This window comes from Amia ocellicauda, chromosome 5, assembly GCF_036373705.1.
Source record: "Amia ocellicauda isolate fAmiCal2 chromosome 5, fAmiCal2.hap1, whole genome shotgun sequence".
NCBI lineage: Eukaryota > Metazoa > Chordata > Actinopteri > Amiiformes > Amiidae > Amia > Amia ocellicauda.
The window spans coordinates 6,505,554-6,526,896 of NC_089854.1; the positions used below are offsets into that span (position 1 = coordinate 6,505,554).

General features: G+C 42.4%; 1 protein-coding gene across 1 annotated transcript in view; it reads left to right on the forward strand.

Annotated features, from left to right (window-relative positions):
- The window catches only part of elapor1 (endosome-lysosome associated apoptosis and autophagy regulator 1), a 23,857-nt gene continuing 2,514 nt past the window's right edge, over nucleotides 1-21,343 (forward strand). Inside the window, exons 1-21 of the mRNA XM_066703451.1 lie at nucleotides 1-276; nucleotides 7,625-7,745; nucleotides 8,675-8,861; nucleotides 9,441-9,588; nucleotides 10,399-10,479; nucleotides 10,759-10,864; nucleotides 11,241-11,390; nucleotides 11,873-11,961; nucleotides 12,178-12,355; nucleotides 12,998-13,126; nucleotides 13,736-13,826; nucleotides 14,227-14,332; nucleotides 14,691-14,828; nucleotides 15,518-15,781; nucleotides 16,933-17,106; nucleotides 17,398-17,551; nucleotides 18,398-18,491; nucleotides 19,039-19,137; nucleotides 19,352-19,478; nucleotides 19,861-20,039; nucleotides 20,407-20,572. Coding sequence (XP_066559548.1) covers nucleotides 151-276; nucleotides 7,625-7,745; nucleotides 8,675-8,861; nucleotides 9,441-9,588; nucleotides 10,399-10,479; nucleotides 10,759-10,864; nucleotides 11,241-11,390; nucleotides 11,873-11,961; nucleotides 12,178-12,355; nucleotides 12,998-13,126; nucleotides 13,736-13,826; nucleotides 14,227-14,332; nucleotides 14,691-14,828; nucleotides 15,518-15,781; nucleotides 16,933-17,106; nucleotides 17,398-17,551; nucleotides 18,398-18,491; nucleotides 19,039-19,137; nucleotides 19,352-19,478; nucleotides 19,861-20,039; nucleotides 20,407-20,572 — 2,907 coding nt within the window. The 5' untranslated portion in view covers nucleotides 1-150. The remainder of the gene's footprint in view (nucleotides 277-7,624; nucleotides 7,746-8,674; nucleotides 8,862-9,440; nucleotides 9,589-10,398; nucleotides 10,480-10,758; nucleotides 10,865-11,240; nucleotides 11,391-11,872; nucleotides 11,962-12,177; nucleotides 12,356-12,997; nucleotides 13,127-13,735; nucleotides 13,827-14,226; nucleotides 14,333-14,690; nucleotides 14,829-15,517; nucleotides 15,782-16,932; nucleotides 17,107-17,397; nucleotides 17,552-18,397; nucleotides 18,492-19,038; nucleotides 19,138-19,351; nucleotides 19,479-19,860; nucleotides 20,040-20,406; nucleotides 20,573-21,343) is intronic.

Genomic DNA, 21,343 nt, shown 5'->3' on the forward strand with positions numbered 1-21,343 from the left:
TGTATATATCCAGCGGGCGATGGCTCTGAGGTCGGTTCAGACAGACACTCGCACATAGGATCAGCATCCCGGAGCAGAGTACCATCACCATCGCCTGGTGCCACCGTGCACTGGTACACCAGCGTCCTCTCCACGGACAGCGAAGACAGGATGGCATCACTTTCACAGAACCGTGCGCTTTTAAATGCCCTTCTCCTCTCCAGACACTTCTTCGTGTTGCTCCTGTTTGCTCCTGGGGTGACAGCACAAGAGAGGCAGTTGCCAATGTGTAAGGAGGTAAGATTGGACCTTTTGGTTATATTGAGGTGGATAAACGTGACTCCCAGGGAGGTACACATGCAGAGCAACTATAGGGTATACTTTTTGTGTTGCACCAACATTCATTTCGTAATGGAAATGTTGTCAAATTCAATATGCGTTTTGAGATAAACATATAAGCAGTCCCACGTAACTTACGTTTATTTCTTTATTAAAACGTGTTCTGCACCTAACACATCTGGATCACAGAACACACTGCGAGCAGATGTTTTGTTCAGTCCGGCACACTGTAAAGAGTTAATCTGTGTGCAATGTCCCTCCAAAATATAAAACGTGAAGTTATTTCGCATTTTGTCGTTCAGACTTCCATAATTTACCTAAAAGTGTAATGACGCTTCGTTGCCTTTTATATTAGTAATAGTTTAATGGATTTGTTCATCGTGTAATGAAGCATATGGTGCACAACAGGTGTGCTAGGGGCGGGAGAGTTGAGTCATCGAGTGTGGCTATAGATAAGGTATTAATGTTTATATATTTTAAAATACATTAATAGTTTCCTATATTTTGAGTAATAATGAATAAAAGCAAGAAAAATAGCACCATCCCCAAGGGCTCGATTGTAAATGTAAAAGGAGTTGTGTGCTCGAATACTTTTTATTATAATACAGTTTTAAGTTTCCAGCATAATATCTGGTGTCTGCTTATATTATGTCCTGCAGAAAGTGGTGCCACTGATTAAATTCGTGCTCTGAAGCTGTTCATCAGCAAATGAACAAAAAGATGGATGCTGCCATAAACATGTGCCCCACATCCCTGACCAAAACCTCACTCATCACTTATTTGTATTTAACTGTGAGATCCATGCCAAGTGCAATGTGGCACAGCGGGTATACCATTCAAGAGAACACCTGATCTATAAACGCCAGTATTGATTTATATGAAAAATATAGGATTGAACGCAATGGGTGCATTTGTTCACTTGAACTGCATTGATAATATCTGTGAGGAGACGTGACTGTTGGGCTACATTGCACACACTGCACTGTATACTGAGGGCCTGCTGTCTCTCCTGGGTTTGTTTCCCTCGAGAAGACTTGAGGATTAGTGCAAAGTGGAAAGGTTGTTGGTAATAGGAAAATGGCCTTTCAGGAAATATGTAATTGAGTGATTGATATACACTCACCTAAAGGATTATTAGGAACACCTGTTCAATTTCTCATTAATGCAATTATCTAACCAACCAATCACATGGCAGTTGCTTCAATGCATTTAGGGGTGTGGTCCTGGTCAAGACAAAACTGAATGTCTGAATGGGAAAGAAAGGTGATTTAAGCAATTTTGAGCGTGGCATGGTTGTTGGTGCCAGACGGGCCGGTCTGAGTATTTCACAATCTGCTCAGTTACTGGGATTTTCACCATTTCTAGGGTTTACAAAGAATGGTGTGAAAAGGGAAAAACATCCAGTATGCGGCAGTCCTGTGGGCGAAAATGCCTTGTTGATGCTAGAGGTCAGAGGAGAATGGGCCGACTGATTCAAGCTGATAGAAGAGCAACTTTGACTGAAATAACCACTCGTTACAACCGAGGTATGCAGCAAAGCATTTGTGAAGCCACAACACGTACAACCTTGAGGCGGATGGGCTACAACAGAAGAAGACCCCACCGGGTACCACTCATCTCCACTACAAATAGGAAAAAGAGGCTACAATTTGCACAAGCTCACCAAAATTGGACAGTTGAAGACTGGAAAAATGTTGCCTGGTCTGATGAGTCTCGATTTCTGTTGAGACATTCAGATGGTAGTGTCAGAATTTGGCGTAAACAGAATGAGAACATGGATCCATCATGCCTTGTTACCACTGTGCAGGCTGGTGGTGGTGGTGTAATGGTGTGGGGGATGTTTTCTTGGCACACTTTAGGCCCCTTAGTGCCAATTGGGCATCGTTTAAATGCCACGGCCTACCTGAGCATTGTTTCTGACCATGTCCATCCCTTTATGACCACCATGTACCCATCCTCTGATGGCTACTTCCAGCAGGATAATGCACCATGTCACAAAGGTCGAATCATTTCAAATTGGTTTCTTGAACATGACAATGAGTTCACTGTACTAAACTGGCCCCCACAGTCACCAGATCTCAACCCAATAGAGCATCTTTGGGATGTGGTGGAACGGGAGCTTCGTGCCCTGGATGTGCATCCCACAAATCTCCATCAACTGCAAGATGCTATCCTATCAATATGGGCCAACATTTCTAAAGAATGCTTTCAGCACCTTGTTGAATCAATGCCACGTAGAATTAAGGCAGTTCTGAAGGCGAAAGGGGGTCAAACACAGTATTAGTATGGTGTTCCTAATAATCCTTTAGGTGAGTGTATAGTGACCTGGTCAAGTACATTTTGCTTTAGATACCCGAAGCAGACAGAAGAAAAGAGACTTAACAAATAGAAGTATTGGATTTAAAACATGGCCTAAATGACATGATTAAAACAGGGATAAAACGGGAATCAATATTTTGATCAATCAGTTCCTATAATGTAGCCTATATTGACACTCACAATTTACTGTACACATTATCATCAACTCGTCTCGTATAATGTATTTAAAGGTGTTTTGTTTTTTGGTTGTTGGTAATCATGAAAGTGAGGAGTCTAGTGAGGAGTTTCTCCCGCAATTCTGATATTCGTATTTCCTCTGAGCACGACATTAAACATAAACAATCTCTTTGGTGGTTATGAAAGAACGAAGACGAAGGATAGAGGCTGCTGCAGTAATTGAATGAAGAGCTGTCATGTTCCATAAATACATTACATGAATATTGATGTACCTTATCTGGAGCAGAACTCATTTGCATTGGCAAGGATTGTGCAGTTGTGAGTGAGACATGGCTGGTATCTTCACTCATTTTGGGTTTCTGTAATGATGTGGGTATCGATACTGTAAATAAATAAATTATAGGTCAGGTGTCCTTAAGCTTATTTAGCTTAATATTGTATTACTACACAAAACTGTGTAGAGGGGTGTACTGTTTTCCAGTGTTGCTGTTCAGTAAGTCTAACTGGTATGAAAATATGATGCAAAGCAGCAGTGGGAGGAAATCATGAAAACTGTGGATGCAAATGCATGACCTGTGGTGAGAATGGTAGATATAGAAGATATCAGTAAGTCAGCAGACAGGTTTTACCTTCTTTGAGCTTCCATTTGGTACTTGTCCAATTTTCATCCAAATAAGCTCGGATGCGTTACCTGCCAGAGTGCTTCATCTGAATATATTTTTGATATTGTTTCCTTCTCCTAAAATGCCAGTGATTGCATATGGTATGGTTTTACTGGCACATTTGCATGGCTGTTGCACAATGCAAAAGTTCTACTTAAATCGTTATTTGTTTAATTTAGGCCTATAGACAATATTGATACTTTGGCCTACCTGTGAATCACAAATTACACGTTTACCCAATCTCAATGTATTTTTATTTCCCAAAGTCTCTTTCTACTGCTTATAAATGAAAACAGGAGAGTGTATTAGATTGTAATTTGTGATTTGCGGGTAGGTAAGTCATTGAGAGCTCAACTGGACCCATACAAAACCTGAAGGCTTGTTGGGCTGTTAGAAATAAGTACATGGTGTCGCTCAGCTGCAAGTTAGAAAGTATTTTTGCTGTAGGTATTAGACATTCCTATGAGCCAAGCAGATGAACCTGGACAGTTCTATTGGGGATTATTTGAGTTATTTATCCAAGCTGAAACTTACTTACCATCTCAGATGTTGCTGCACAATGGCAACATCAGCAGTGTGGTTACAGAATACATGCATTGATCCTGTTATGATCTATGTTTCAATCACTTTTATCACACTAGCTTTTAAACTCCCGAAATCTGAGCTTTACTATTGAGATTATTACCAAAGCAATCAGTCTGAAGTCAGCATATCCCACGTGGGGGTTTTGCTTTTGCTGCGGCCATTGTAGACCATTACACCATCCTGGCACGCATGCCATTAACGCTGTGTCGAGGCGCTCCTGCAGGTGGTAATGTGCGTTCACACAGAGGAACAGGTAAGAGGTTAAAAGAAAGACATATACAGACACATCAGCCAAATCCAGGATTTACTGTTAACGCCCTGGGTAATAATAGATTACACAGGGACACTAGAGTGGATTAACCAGTGACCTTTCTGACATGAAAGTAGGTCAGGAGCCCTCAGATAGATAAAGGACACTAATGGACACATCAGGGTTGAAGCAGCTGTTGTGGTTTGATTTCTGTGAGTCGGCCGCACCAGGATTAGTCCCTACACAACTGGGAACAGAAGCTTCTATTCATGTTGTACACAGTTTCCTTAGGACTACTACTGTACTCTGTTTAAATAATAATACGAATGAATAATACATTGTTAAAGTCCATCCTATTTTAACCTAGATAATTCGAATGCTTTAGGTGGCTTAATCTTAGAAGCTTTTTCATACTTCCTTCCTGGGCTAGTGACGCTGTTTACAAATACACACACCAACACACGACTATATTCTCGGGACTGGCATATTTTTCTGTTAAAAGGCAGTACCGTCAGGTTGTCTGCAGCCGAGTCCTCTATATATTCTCCATCTGCAGACACGCATGCACGGCCGGTAAGGGTTAATCAGTAGCCGCTGCCTGTTGCCTGCTGTTCCCTTATCAAGCGCTGTAAAAACACTCTGGGCTGCTTCACACGCCATTTCACTGATGCCTGTGAGAAGCCACCTGATGCTCTACTTCAGCACTAGAGTACAGCCGATTAAGCACATTGGCCTGGTCGGTCGTGGCAGTGTTTAACTTTTATTGCATGTGGAACTGCAATCACACCAGCAGCGCCGTCTCTCCTTCCCCCGTAGAAATTCAATGCACAAAAATGAGGATCTATTTCTGAAAATTCAGATTGGTATTTGAAACCACTCTGCCAATTTCGAGTATTTTGGAAAGGCTACACCTTTAGGTGCGTGGGAAGATTTAATATACGTATGATCAAGACGCTTCAACAATGAGATTTGCGATGTTGTGCCACAGGAGGTTTAGTTAAGTGAAGATGATAAAAAGTCATTTCTTATCCATATTGATACAGAGACATCCTGAGTAGAAAAGCTAGTCAGTTGCAGTTTCTGCTTTTAGAGTGCAGTCTAGGCCTTATGCCTACCAGGTGTTGCTAGGTCAGCTTTTATGACTTATTTGTATTGTAGGGGCACAATTTGTGTATACCATCTGCTGAGCATCTCAGTATTTTATGTGCTGCTTTTTCAGAACTGGCTAATTGATTTATCTTAATGATCTTCCGCCACAGAGTGTGTGCCACCACCCTTTTGCACTTGTTTATTGTCGAATTAATCCCAGTTATGAGGAGTATTGTTTGCAGTAAACCCTGTCCCAGAACAAACAGATCCTGCATTAAAATCAAGGTTGAAGGGTAGTGTTATCCATCTTCCTCTGAAAGAGAAAGTACACCTGTTCCCGAGAGACACTGTTGCTATCACGATGTTCTCCACAGAGATGAGGACTGTGCTCCGGGAGCGCAACATGAATCTCCCAAATCTGATTCGTATTCCAAGGCTCTGGCTGACTGGGAATTGGAGAAATATGAGATGTAAGGAGAGAAGGAGCTGGAACAGATAATCCTCACCTCAGGAAAGCCAACGGGGAACCAAACTGAGAGAGATGTTTATAACTGTCACGTATTCTTAATAATGTTATTCTTCCCCCAGTTCTGCCCATTTCAGAATTTATTCTAAACGGCATGTTGCAATAGCTGACCAAACACATGGCTCCTTTGCAGCCGTTGGTTGTGGGATGCAAGCCAGTTGCCCACCACCACTGAAAGTCATGGCAGCCGTTAAATCTGAGCTGAAGAGATTTACAGTGGCTTTTTTCTGGTCAAGCTGCTGTGAGTGATGAGTGAGATCTCCATATGTGACACAAAACATGGTCAGCCACAGAGCACTGTGGTTAACACGTCTCTTGTGCACAGTTCAGTCTTCATGCGCTTTTGAGGTCAACAGCACCATCCTCTGGGTCACACACAGAAGCGACCTATTGACAATAATTATAGTATTTGTAATATTATACTGAAGTTACTCAGGCTGTACAGAAGAAAGGAATAAGAAGCTAACCAGGCCTAGGTAGCACATTCACTCATATCATCTGAATTAATGTGTGTGAAATGCAGTACAAAGTAATTCAGTTTCAATGGAACACAATCTGCTTGTAAAAGCCCTAATTTGGCAACGGTACATTGACCGTTTTCTGAAATACCAGTTTTCCCTTCCTGTATTCTCGAACATAAGATAACAGATATATTCAGGCTACAAGTATGCATGGATGAGAGATTTCAGATTAATATCGTAATCACACTCACTCATTTTATACCATTTTACCATTGTATTTTTAAATGGAATTACAAAATGGATGAATCCTGAACCAAATTAACTATTTCTGTATGTTATGTTTGTTTGTATGTCACTTTACAGCAACCTGGCTAATTTTACCTAATGTATTTACAATCTATAACATAATCCCAAACTCCTATGGTCCATTAAGTCTTTATTGGCATACTGTAGCCCCATTTCTTGCTCCAGAGAATAATTCCTAATCACCGTATTCACAGGTTAAACAGTGTTGTTGGTCTCCAGCCAATTAATGGGAAAGCTCAGGCAGCAAATGAAACTACCCTATGGCAATTAAGGGACTGGGTGAGGCAGGCTGTAATACAAATATTTACAGAACGCTTTATTTAAAGAGGGGGTTGGTTGTTTTCACAGGGAAATGTCATAAGGACAAAGGGATGGATTCCTCCGGGTCAGTCGGTTTTTTTAGGTAAATGTGTTGAGGTGTGTGCGTATAGTGTTATTTTGATAGATTTAATATGACTGTCCCAAGGAGCTAACAAGTGCATTTTTTTTCCTTTCTCAAATGCAAAAGAGCTTATCCTATTACTTTCTTATTAATAAAAGTAATGTCTAGTTGGAAACTACAAAAAGTTGCTATTTCTGTACAGGATTGTATTTCCTCTGTATGAATCAGGCAGACAGTCTAGGCAGGTGAGAGAGTGTTTACACACATACAGCTTCAGGATCTCCTTGAGTTGCACAACAGGTTAAAGTGTGTTTTGTTTTGTAGCAAATGATTTTAAACCAATACAGCAGAGGGCCTGGTACACAGAAGATCTCCATCTGTTTTTGAGAAAATATGATCAACAATTGTGAATGGGTACAGTGCAGACCTGTATATCAAAAACATGTTATTTTCTGATCTCTGGGAAACCTATCATGTAATTTTGAAGTTCGGCATTGTGGCTGAAGTGTGCGATGTGTCACGTAACCCTTTTGTCGGTGTGTCTTGCAGTCTGACTACCACTTCGAGTACACGGAGTGTGACAGTCTGGGTTCGCGCTGGAGGGTGGCTGTGCCGCACACCCCTGGGATCTGCACTGGTGTGCCGGACCCCATCAAGGGCACGCAATGCTGTGAGTGCCCGTCTGCATCACCCCCCCACCCCATTCAGTCTGTTCTGTAATTCTATAAAGCCTAGGTGTCGGTCACATGTATCATCTGAATTCAACTGTGTACAAAGTCATTTTATATCGATGTGGGGGTAAAGTATTTGTCATGTCCTAACTGTCACCCATCTGACCCATTTATCATTTAGTCTTTTTAAAGGTGTACAATTCATATCGGCATGATGATGGATGTTCCTACATCAGTTTTATGACGTCTTTGAGTGTGTGCTTTATCTGAAGCAGTCATTTGAGCTCAGAGCAACAAGGTCTCTATCCCACCTTTTCTCAACAATCAAACAGACAATAATTCCTGACCTCATCTTTCCTCGTTAAAGAAACGCCTGTTAAGGAAAACAATGAAAACACTCAGGCCAAGTATTTAAAAGGCATTATAAGGGTGGCGACACAGTCTCTTAGTTCCTGTCTTTGTAAGTGTGTTGACTGTGGTCTTGTAATGGTTATCTTGACTCCTTCAGTCAAGGGTTTACTACACATCAGATTAAACAAGGATGTCAAGTGACTTTGTAACTGCCTAATCCAAATGGGAGGAAGCTCTACCTTTTGTTCTGAGTGTAATACAATAAGACACAAAACACACATGAATCAAATTTCTTATGTTCTTCAGTTCGGAGATTGGCCATTTAGCTTTATAGCTGCAAAGGTTTTTGGACGGTCTGAAGCTGTGTAGGCTACTAAAAGCACAAGGACACCATTAAAAAGGGAAAAATAAACAAAATATTTTAGTGATGGTTGAATACATTGATGTTAAAGATATGTGTGTTTGCCCACACAGTTTTACAAGGCCTAACCAGAGATTTCACACTATTCTTTCATCACAGGAGTTCAGGCAGTTTATGTGCCTGCTTTTAGATTCGATTGGTTTCTGTGTGTTTCAGCCTTCTCCTGCAAGGCGGGGGAATACCTGGAGATGAAGGAGCAGTCGTGCGTGAAGTGCGCATCGGGGACGTACTCTCTGGGGACGGGGGTGCGGATCGACGAATGGGACGTCCTGCCCCCCGGGTTTGTCAGCGTTGGGACAGATATGGAGATGGACTTGGGCTCCAAACACAGCAACTGCTCCAAGTGAGGACCTCACAAATGACATGCCATGGTCCTGTACAATGCTGCAATTATACAGGACATTCAAATAGAATAATATATACACTGGCTATAGGAAGTATATATATGTGCACTGAAATTGGGATGCATTGAAATTGGATTTTTGAATACTTTCTCTAGCCACAGTATATATTGTAGCAATTACCGGTGGAGCACATGCTACATTGTAAACAGACAGATCAGTTTTACCTGGAACTGGTGAGCCTTGTTCGGGAATAAAACGCTATCTGGAAACAAAGAGAGTTGCTTCCTCATGACAGTGACGCAGACTTCAGGGCTGGTCTTCATTCTGCTGTTCTGTGTCACAGACCTTGAGAGAGGACAGAACAATATACAGTTTTAAAGTAAGCCATAATCCTCGTTTCTATTAATCCCGAGGCCAGGAGCAGATTACTAACCATTACCAACTGCTATTTCCCTGCCTTGTATTATATAAGTGGGTTTGAAGCCTGGCCAACATTGAAAGTATCCCTATGTATACTAGTAACCTTGTTTATCATATCAAAATATATAAATAAGTGAATTCGCTTGCGCTATTGACAGCTCTACCTGGACCCCCAAAGGTGACTACATTGCATCCAATACTGACGAGTGCACTTCCACCCTGTCATACGCTGTCAATCTCAAGCAGACTGGCTCCGTCTCCTTCGAGTACCTCTACCCAGACAACAGCATTTTCTTTGAGTTCTATGTAAGTTTTGTTTTACAATATTTCTCTTTTTCATCACTGCCCATAAAACACCTTAGTCCCACTGATTGCATTCTTTAAAACTGTGATAATTCCCTATAGACCAAGAAAGCATGATAAAAATACACAATGTTACAGTATTGCTAGTAAGGATATAGCACACACTGGTGACAACAGTCATTCAATTTCAGATTGTAAGAAATGAAATAGAGAAATGCTTTCAGCCATTCACATTGCCACCGTCTACCAGAGTTTGAAGACGTCAAATATAATTTGGCTGCTTTTCACAAAGTAAACAAATGTACAGATAAGAAAGAAATTGGTCCATTTTTAAAAGCAAGACCGCACAATAGAAACTGTTTACCTTTCTAGAACTGCTTGTAACTTAATTCACTGGTTTGTGGCAAATACAGACTTCAATGTTAGTCTGACCTTGATTGATGGTTGAAAGCAGGAGCTTGATCATGTGTTAAATGCAATGCATTCACAGTCTGAATATGGACCATGTGTCTTCAGAAAATTTCCCCAATTGGGTGATTAGACTTGGCCTTCAAGTTCGTGGGAATTATACATGACATTTGTTCCCCTGCTTCTCTCTGGTGTGAGTTTTGTTTAAGATCTTCAGTCTTTGGGGTTTGAGAACCTCAGGACTAGTTCAGAAACTAATGTATGAACTGCAGTTGAATGATAGTATGTTCATTAACTGATGTTGGTATGTGAAAAGAAAAACAAATAATTTGTACGCAGTTGCTATAGCCTCCAAATCTGTAATCGCGAAAGCACAATGTAAACAAATCTTCTCTTGCTTAATAGGTTCAAAATGACCAGTGTCAGTCAACAGACACTCAGACGAGATGGATGAAAAGCACTGACACTGAATGGGAAATTCACTTTGTAAGTATTTTTTTTTTTTTTTTTTTGGAAATTGGTCATCCTTAATCAAATCAGTAATTTCTTGGATCTTGCATTAAAAAAGCTTGTGCTGCCCCTGTTACTTATTCAGCAACTGTACCAGAGACATTAATTAGATTACGTAAAAGGTAATTTTCACAGATTGCCTATTCTTTCTTTACCTTTTGTGCAATGTTTAATTTTGTGGATGTATCTTAGTTTCTTGCCAAGTACTCTTGTTTTCTTCCTGCCTCTCCTGTGAAATGTATGGTGTTTTTTCAGGTTCAGCTGAGCCGTGGTAGCAATGTCCTGTACTGGAAAACAACTGGATTCTTAATGGGTAACACTGCGGCAAAGCCAGTGCTCGTCAGGAATGTGGCCATTTCAGGTAAAAAACTAAAAACAAAGAAGAAACTCCCTTCTTTTAATGTAAAATGACTTTTACATGACTAAAATACGTCTGCTCGGTTCAAACGTTGACTGCCCCAGATCTTTTCTACCAAAACTATGACATGCTTTAACTGCTGATTTCCCATCGCTCCGTCTCCATACTACCAAAGCTAGCCTCGGGAACAGGATTGTGGATTTTAGAGTTCTCTGTTTGAGAACTGTTCTCAGCAAGTTGTATGTCTAATTCGCTTCCGTATCACAGCCGTGCTCTCATTTTTAAACCACACCATGGAGATTTGTTCTCAAATGGCCACAAGTTAAACAAATCCATTTAATTTCTATCTGTCTTTAATTTCTCTGTCATTTTTCCAAAGGGGTTGCTTACACTTCAGAGTGTTTTCCTTGCAAGCCTGGCACCTACACCTCCAAACCCGGCTCTGCGCTCTGCGCCCCTTGCCCTGAAAACTCCTACTCTAACAAGGGAGCCACGGTGTGCAGCCAGTGTGATGGTGAGAAGTATGCAGGTATGTCCAACTCTCTCTCCCGCAAAGCCTGTTTGTCGCCACACTCATTGTATTGACTTTTGCAAACTGACACATGTTGGCGGATTGTGGAAACATGAATTTGTATACTCTATAAAACAAAATATTCTCAATATCTGCATGCACAATGATACAGTTGTGTTGATATGTATTAAAGTTCCAGAGATGGACCTATGAAATGTGCAAGACAATGATATTGTGCTACAATCGAGAACATAAACAACACTGTGTGGTCAGGCTAGTAATACAAACGAAAGATCACCAAACTACAACTTCGCACAACACTGCCAGAATTAAATGTGTTAGCTGGGTCCCTGCTGAGGAATGTTGGTTGTGCCCTTCCAAATGGGGTCCAGTTAATCAAAAGTGAGCTTTGCTTCTCATGTTGTACGTTCTAATGTTGACTTCAGCTCTGATGTTTCTGTACTTTGTCTCTGGATATGATTCTGATTCTTGTTCCCTAGAAATAGGATCTGGGTCCTGCAAACCACGCCCTCCTTGCAATGCTACTGACTATTTCTACACCCACACGCCATGTGATGCTAATGGACAAGTAAGCATCCATACAATGTTCTGCTTGCACCTCCAGGTTGCACATGGTTGAGGGGAGCTATATTGAACTTCAATACAGTAGAGATTTATCTTATTTTCAAAGAGTGTAACATGTTTTGTCTATTATAATGTCTGTAGGAATGATGCCGATGCAGTCTTGTACTAACTAAAGGGTCAGACTGAAATCTGTGCTTTGTAAACTGGTCATGTGTTTCAGACCCAGCTAATGTACAAGTGGAGTGAGCCCAAAATCTGCAGCGAGAACGTGGAGGGAGCGGTGAAGTTGCCGGCCTCTGGAGAAAAGATCACTTGCCCCCCCTGCAACCCAGGCTTCTTCAAAAACAACATGTTGAACTGCCAGCCCTGCCCTTACGGCTCCTACTCCAACGGAACAGGTGCAGTGTCGCCAGAGAGCCCCCGTCCGGTTCACTCTAAGTCTGGAGACGTGGCCCTCTATGAAATCTGAAATCTTGATCTCTAGGCACCTTCTTTAATCCTCTTTCTATGCTTCCAGTGGAATTTGAAATGGAGCACCAACTTTGACTTGTGACATTACTGTCTAATATGTACACAACCAAGCTTCCCCTCCAGCACCATCAGACCTAATACAGGCCCCCACACAGACAGAAAAGGCCAAGACCGGTTTAATTGTGTTTCAGTTTGCACAGTTTGAGAAAACAACATCAATATTTCTTACTGTAATGAAGTTACTGTAGTTGCAGCCAAAAAGTTGATAATAATAGTGCCTCTAGCTTTTTTAACTTGGAATGCAATAGTAAACACAAAACCTGTTACTCTTAGTCATAAAATACATTATTTTGGCATGGATTGAGAAATATGGGCTATTGGCTCTATCAAGTGCTGCTTATCAATGGGAATTCAGCATTTACTTAACTTAAACATGTTATCTATGCCCCATTGTTGGACACATTTACAGACTTTGTTTTATTGCCTAGCTCTAGCTAAAGTGTAGTTTCTGATCGCTGTGAAATCAGAACAATGCCACAGAGTAACCAGCTCCCCGTGTCTGTTCGCAGACTGTGTGCAGTGCCCCGCTGGGACTGAACCCATGGTGGGGTTTGAGTACAAGTGGTGGAACACTATGCCCAGGAACATGAAGTCATCGGTGTTGAGCAGAGAATACAGCAGCTCTGGCAGAGAAACAGGTGAGGGTCTGATCTCTGGGGGGCGGAAATAAAAACCAGGACACAACTGATCAGCTCAACTGATTTGTTGGCAGACCCCCTGAGGTTGTTGGGTGGGGAGCAGAAAATATGCCATATATACGTTAACAAAGCACAGTAAGCTCATACAAATCAGTATAAGCCATTACTAACCCTAGCAATAGTCCATAGTTCACACTCCTAAGTTAGAAATGCCACTCTAACGTCATTCATTGGCTCTAGACCTAACCCTAGCCCAAACCAAAATTGAACCCTGATTTCATAGCTAAATGAGGTCAACTTAACCAATGCAAAACAGTAGTTGAAATGTTATTCTGTGATACTGTTACTCATATCCCTAATTAAAGACAACAGCCATTGAACTAAACTGAGCCCAGGGTTCAACGTTCAAAGGGTTAGGTTTAAGAACGGGCTGAGAGATCCAGATTGAAGAATGCATTTCAGAAATGAGTGCAAAGTGAGTGTTCTTTCACTGCAGAGACCGCTTGTTTAACTGCATATAGGAATGTTGGATGCCAAACGTACTGGGCAATACAAGGCCCTGTTCACGTGCACGTCTTCGTATAGTGCTGATTGTGTTTCTCTTGCTAGCGTGGGAGGTGGCTGGTGAATACGTCTACACAACACCGGGGGATCTAGATTCTGATTACCAGATGCTGACCTTGACTGTACCTGGCTATAGGTGAGCTTTATAAAGTTGTGATTATTTATGTTGAGTATCCTATACACACACACACATACACTTGTAATAGGCAATGAGTTGGAGATGCCCTACAGAAAAGTGTGTTACATTCTGGAATAACTGCAGAAATAAAACAGACACATGAACTTGACTATCCCTGTCGAAGAAAGAACATAAGTTAAAAGATCAAATAAATGTCTCAACTGTCTCAAAGAAGTTCAGAATCGCCTGAGACGAGCGTACGCTCATTGATACATCAGTCAAAACCAAGCTGAAGAAGATTTCGATTTCAAACCCAATAGTGGTTATAGTGGTTACACAGTGAAGGGTTTTTGTTTGTGAGCTCCTCACTGTTAAAACACAAACAACAAATGACTGTTGCTGTAACTTATTTCTCCAGATTACCCCAGTCTGTCGCAAAGGACACGGAGAATACAGAAATGTCACGGATCACGTTCGTCTTCGAGACTCAGTGCTCGGCTGATTGTACGCTGCATTTCATGGCGGTGAGGTTTTCATTATTTTGTCTGTCTTGTCTTTTTAGTTTGTTTCCTCAAATATATTCTTATAGGACCCAAGAGTTTGAGACACTCTTCGGAGTGATAGTTCCGGAGCTGGTCATTCCTTGCAAGAATAAGTCTGACTAAACGATTAAGTTCTCAAACTAGGGTTGAAATGGTTGGGCCCATGAGGTATTTTAACAAGTAGGCCTACACAAAATGAGTCCAAAACAAGACCAACAAATGCTCTTCACACTTGCTGGTACTCCACTGGTGCAGCAAAATCCATATCCCCAAATACAACCTGAAATGGTCTTGACACTATAAAGGGGACTTCAGCTGACTGACAGTGTTACCTTTTCAGGGTTACGGTGAAAGGGCCAACACTGTATTGGAGCACTGGAGCGGCTCCAGGGAGAGACAGTCCTACACTTACATCATCAACAGCAACGCCACCGTCAGCTTCACCTGGGCCTTCCAGCGCACTGGGGACTATACCACAGTAAGACATCAGGCAGAGAGGAGGAGGGAGCATTGCACCATGGGATGTGTGTGCAGAGTTTTCTGTTGTGTTTATCGCATGAAGGACACTGAAGTTTTTCAGCGCAGTATATCTGTATTTTCCTTCTTTGTGTCACCCTGAACAATATGTGTTGTGTTCAGTGGAGACCATGGCAAGGAGTCCACAGTCACACCTCATGTACTATGTTCAAATTGGCTGCCATATTGGTCATAGTATTTCTTTGTCTTGGATTCGGTTGCTTCTCTGTCTCTGTTAGAGATGTAGCGAAGGCAGATGCTTTAAATATGTACTATTGACAGCTTACTCCTTCATCCACAACATATCCCTTACTTCTGCTGATTACGCTTATTGGGTAGGACGAATCTGGGCAGATGGTGCAGTTGAAAGCAAGTAATTAATTTTCATTTTTCCTGACTTGAACTTGGTGTCACCAGGATCAAGGGAGAGGCTGAAGGCAGAGAAAATGGCAGATTAAGAAATTTGATATGGCTTGGTGTAGTGTGACGCTTTTATTTCTGAGAATCGTTGCCGCACAATAAATGTTTTATTGATTGAAACACCTTTGTAGAGCTAATTTAGGAACGCAGAGATACAAAGTGGAAAGCTAATTCCAGCTTCAGACTGTTACTGCAGGGCTTTCTCACACGCTTTGACATCTGATCTTCCAGGAGAGGAAATACAGCAGTGATTTTGCCAAACTGTACTCCATCCACATCAGCAATGCCATCGACGGAGTGGCGTCTGAGTGCCGTCACTGCGCCCTGGGCTCCGCCGAGTCGGGCTCCTCCTGTGTGCCCTGTCCCCCGGGGCACTACATAGTGAGTGGCAGCAGCGCCTGCAAGCAATGCCCCCCCAACACCTTCATCAGTCCTGACCAGCCAGTTGGCAAGCAGGCATGCATCCCATGTGGACCCAACACAAACAGCAATGAGGTAACCTAACTATTCCTGTTTACCTCTCCTAAGCATCTTCATTTTAGTGTGCTTAGAACCTAAGGACATTGGAAAGATTACAAATGAGAGGAAGCCATTTTTCTCATCCTGCTCACTTGGTATGTCTTTACAGTCAAGTAATGCAGTATTCAGACTGTCCCAAAACTGTTTACTTCAATTTTGTTGTTGATTGAGATTTGGTGCCAATGGAATATTCACCACAACTGGGTTGTTTTGTCATAATTATTTGGAAATGACTGTTACTTTCTTTAGAGTATATATAGTTTAAATCCTTGTAGTTAAAAAAATATATATATTTTTTGTGTGTGCAGTGAATAGGAAAATGTCTTGGTTTATCTTCTGATTGCACGGTTCAGTCAGTGTCATAGTATTCCTGATTATTCAGTGCACCTGTTAACTTGCTGTATTTACTTCAGTGCTTCCCCATCTGTATCTGCGCTTGAGTGCTTTCGATTGCTTTCAGTTGGTAAAGGAAAATTGCAGATTTCTGTCAGACCTGCCCAACTTGTTTTTCCATGCATTTCACAGGTAATTCCTGAAAGGTACCAAGCATTTGCTGTAAATCTGATAAGCAGGGTCACTTTATAATTGCTTTAGTGTTCCTCGGGCTATTTGAATGCCATCTCGCATCTTATTAGCCTGGACATTTCCATGTTTCCAAGCCAACATCCATTAAGTTACCTCAATGTAAAGAGTTGAGCTGTTTAAAAGCTTCATATCCTAATTTTAACATTTGCCTACCGCACCAAATGTTTTACATTGCAAATTGGAAAGTTAAAGGACTGGCACAAAGAGGATTTAAACACACAGATATTTTCAACAGCCTGAGCCCTGTTTCATGAACCTGTGCACCAGAAGCAGAACTTCTATTGTATGTAATAAAATGAACTGTATTGGAAATGATGTAACAATTCACTCAGAATGTCAGCTGAACACTGTTGTAGATCGTGATGTTTAAAATTTTTCTTTTGGAAGGGTGTAAAATACCCCTAGAGAGAAAAAGTGTTTGCTGTTTCACAGGGATTGAAAGTGTTCTTCTCTAGTTTTTAAACTGTCCATTTCGTATCGGACAATCTGTGAATGCCAGTCAAGCAGGCCTGGTGTTATTGAAGTACTGTGCTGTGTTTCAGCTGCGCTCTGCCTGCTACAGTGACTGCAAGCTGGAAGTGGTCCATGAAGGACAGAGCCTCGAGTATGACTTCAGCCCTCTCTCCAACACTACCAGCTTACAGAGTGGACCTCGATTCACCTCCCGGGGACTCAAATACTTCAATCTTTTCAGCATCAGCCTGTGTGGAAACGAGGTACAGATTGTTACCCCATAGGTTTCCCTGATGATTTAAGTCATGCCGATTTGAGCTTTAACTAAGGATGGAACTGTGAAGGACTGCCTTTCTGTGGCAGCTCTGTTTCAGTCCTCTGACATGACCTCCTCAATCTTAAAAAACACTGGGGAAAATAAAAAGTGGGGGGATAAAGACAAGATTGATGAGTAAGATAAGCCCTTGTTTGTCAGCTAGTCAGAAAGACAGTACTGTTTGTATTTTGATTTGTTGTTCTTCTAAGTGTTTGATTTCTTTCTGGGCGTCTCCCAGGGTAGAAAGTTGGCGTCTTGTGTTGACAACATCACCGAGTCCAGGAGAGAGGTCGCGGCCCATGTCTGCCAGTCGGCAGTCATCCCCTCGGATGTTAGAGGCCTGAAAACCGTGGTGTCCTCCCAGCCCTTCAGCATCGCGGACAGATTGATAGGTAAGGACTCCTATTGAGCGTTATCATCGCTGCCTGCATTATGCAACAGATAACAAGGTACTTGTGCGCCGCAGTGGAAATCACTCGACAGCCTACTTCATAAGTGACAGGGCCTGGCTAACCTCCATACTGAAAATACTCTGATGTAGAAAGGTCTTGGTTATTCAAGGATGACATTTCAAGAGCTATAACCTCCTGAATAATAGTCGATGAATCTTGAACAATGTTCTGAACAGATCAAAACTATATATTTTTCATACCTTTGTAAAAAAGCAATTTCCTCGAGTCACACGTGTACAGCTGTATGTGTCAGGGTTTCACACACTGGAGCAGACAGTGGTCTGGAGGACCCAAGTGCGGCCAAAGGAGGCAGGTCAGAAACAGGCAGAAGTCAGGAAACCGGCAAGCAGGGCGATGTAGAGTAGCCAAAGGGCGTAGTAGGGGTCACGGGCAATGGGTCAATCGATCAAGCGGACAGGGTGCAGAAGGAGAATCCAAGGACAGAGACGAAGAAACAGGCGAGGGTCAATAATACAGGAAACCAGGCAAACACACAAGGGAAAAGTTCAGTAATGCTGCAGAGGCAAGACAAGACTTCACAATTGTTTGTGGAGACAAAGGAGTATAAATAGAACGCTGGTACATGAGGGACAGGTGCGGTAATTGCTTGATGACCTGGGGATGATAATGAAATAATCAGATGATGTGAAAAAGTCAGACTGGATTGTGGTAAGGGCAACATCTGCCAGTGGACTTGGGGATGAGGGGACCTAGGATGTGACAATATGATGAAGGAATGACTCTTCTGGTCGACAATGATTTGCTATTTCTTTCATTTCCTGTCAGGAATCACTACTGATACTGTGCTTGATTACATCACTTCACCAGAGGATCTGTTCCCGGACAAAACCCCCAGGCCAGATGTCATATTCTACTTCAGGTAGGATTCACTATTTGGATCATTGTTTTGATCTAAATTATGCTTGAACCTTGAAAACCCCTTTTTTCCCCAGGATCCCATTGCAACTTCAATGTAGCAGTTACTGGATATAAACCCTTTCGCAATGCTATTTAACCTAACGAAATTGGCTTTGTTTGTTTGTTGGTCCCTTGACTTACCTTACAAGTGAATATATATTTAAAAACAGACTGGATAGGATCTTTGGATCACTCTGTTATTAATGGACACCAAATGAGCATGATGGGGCGAATGGCTTCCTCTCGTTTGTAAACTTTCTTATGTTCTTATATTATTATTATTATTTATTTATTAGCAGACACACAAAACTGTAATATCACTGGTTTACTAGCAATGAAAAAGGACAATGTTGTTCAGTCATAAACTCAGCTCTGTCTGGAAGCTGTGAGAGCATTCACATTTGAATGGGGTCCTGACAGGTATAACGAAACAAGATACCTTATGCAAAGATTTCTGACTGGTTAATAAAACCATCTGTGGCTTTGCTGTTTTGTGATTATTCCTGTAGGTCCCTTGAGGTGACACAGGCTTGCAAGACCGGTAGAGCGACCACAATAAGAGTGAGATGCGACCCTGAGTCTGTCCAGCACCAGCTCTCTCTGCCCAGGTATTCAGACAACAGCCGTGAAACATCCGCCTGCAGACTCAGACATGGGACTCGCAGACCAGTCAGAATATAGCAGAATCGACATTTAATAAACTGAGTTACTTCCTGTGATACGTGTACCGTCAAAGAATATTAGTTGAGCAGACAAATGATAGTACAGTATAAATGGCTTTTTGGTTCTATTGGCTTAGTGATGGCCTCTTTCTCTCTGTAGTAAGTGCCACGAGGGGACCTGTGACGGCTGCTCTTTCCACTTTCTGTGGAGGTCAAGACAGGCCTGTCCGCTGTGCTCCAAAAATGACTACAAGGAGATTGTGAGCGCCTGCATCCAAGGCATTCAGGTAAAGACCCAGCAGCTGCTTCCTCCTCTCTCAGCATGTTGCCTACACTCACATCTGAATTGCGATATATAACAGCTATAGGACCCAGGTCTCTTGTTAATAGGAGGTTCCCACTGGTTACAACTAACGCTGTGCAAATCACTGAGCCTACTGATACTCTGTCCCTCGAAAATAAGATGCGAGGCAAAGATCCCAAGATAACTGAGTGTCCAGTTATGCTGCCAGTCTTGCCGATAACCTGAATAAGGTGAATATAGTTGGACTCAAGATTCCATCTGTGAAATATTACAAGAGTGTGGTTCAGGAGCCCAAAGCAGCAGTGTGTCCAATTACATCACCATCGTAGCTGCTGTAGGCATAATCGCGTTTCTTCTTGTCCCAGAGAACCACGTATGTGTGGCAGGAGCCCAGGCAGTGTGCCGGCGGGGTCTCCCTGCCCGAGCAGAAAGTCAGTGCCTGTGTCACCATGGACTTCTGGCTCAAGTTTGGGGTCTCCACTGGGACGCTGACAGCCCTGCTGCTGGTGGCGATCAGCTGCTACTTCTGGAAGAAAACACGCAAGTGAGTGCAATTCGTTGTCGCCCACTCTTTTTAATCTCTTCATTTATGCCACCGCTGATATGGGTGGTCTGTGGCAAACGGATGACCTAGAAACCTAGAAACCCAGAGCAAACGAGGGAGCAATCTGGCCTGGTTGAGAAATGTGAAACCAAATCTATTTAGTCGACCACTTTGCTTTGCATTCCTGCTCTCTTGATATGTGAAAGAGATATTTCTAATCTGCACTTTCCTGTTACTCGTTTCCTAGTGAAGTCAAGAGAAATCAAAGAAGCTAGTGGTTAGTGTTCTCCTGTGAGAGAGACTGATAGCCCTGTTGAGTAGATGACACTCAGATGAGCTGTAACTAATGTGGGTGTTGGCTGTGCAGGTTGGAGTATAAGTACTCCAAGCTGGTGAGCAACTCCAGCATTAAGGACTGCGAGCTCCCGGCGGCCGACAGCTGTGCCATCATGGAGGGTGAGGACGCAGAGGATGACCTCCTATTCCTCACCAAGAAATCCATCTTCGGCAAGATGAAGTCCTTTACCAACAAGGTAGGTGCAGCTAGGTCAAGTCTTCCATCAATTTAGCTGGGACCGGGATGACATTTCCAAAGATCTGACTGCTAGGGGGAAGCGTTTGCTCAAGGCAGGTTAGACTGGGTTGTGGGGATGAGACAACTGCTACCAGTTTATGTGAAAAGTTAATGAAAAGGTAATCTTATTGTTGTACTTTTATAGACTACATTATTATGCAGAGATCCACAAAGTCAATGGTGTTGTACAGTCAGATCCACATCAAGGTACCCTCAGGACCAAATGAGGAAGATTTTTTGATCAGGAAATAATTTCACAGCATTAATGTACAGGTGCTCATGACGTTAATGACAATTCTAACGACAATTAGGTCTATACAATGCCTATGCTAGACAGCAGAGTATCAGCTTTTGGATAACACTGTACATCATCCTTGACTTGACCTCAGTTATTCCTATATGATCTGTGACTTGGTGGTTAGCGCTGCTGCCTCACAGCTTCAGGGTCCTGAGTTTGAGTCCTGTCTGTGTGGAGTTTGCATGTTCTCCCAGTGTCCGTGTGGGTTTTTTCTGGGCACTCTGGTTTCCTCCCACCGTCCAAAGACATGTGGGTTAGCTTGATTGGTCTCTCTAAATTGCCCTGTGTGTGTCTGTGTCTGTCTGTGTGTTGCCCAGTGATGAACTGGCGTCCTGTCCTGGGTGTATTCCTGTCTTGGGCCCTGTGCCTGCCGGGATCGGCTCCAGCTTCCCTGCGACCCTCATCAGGATAAGCTGTTTCAAAAATTGATGG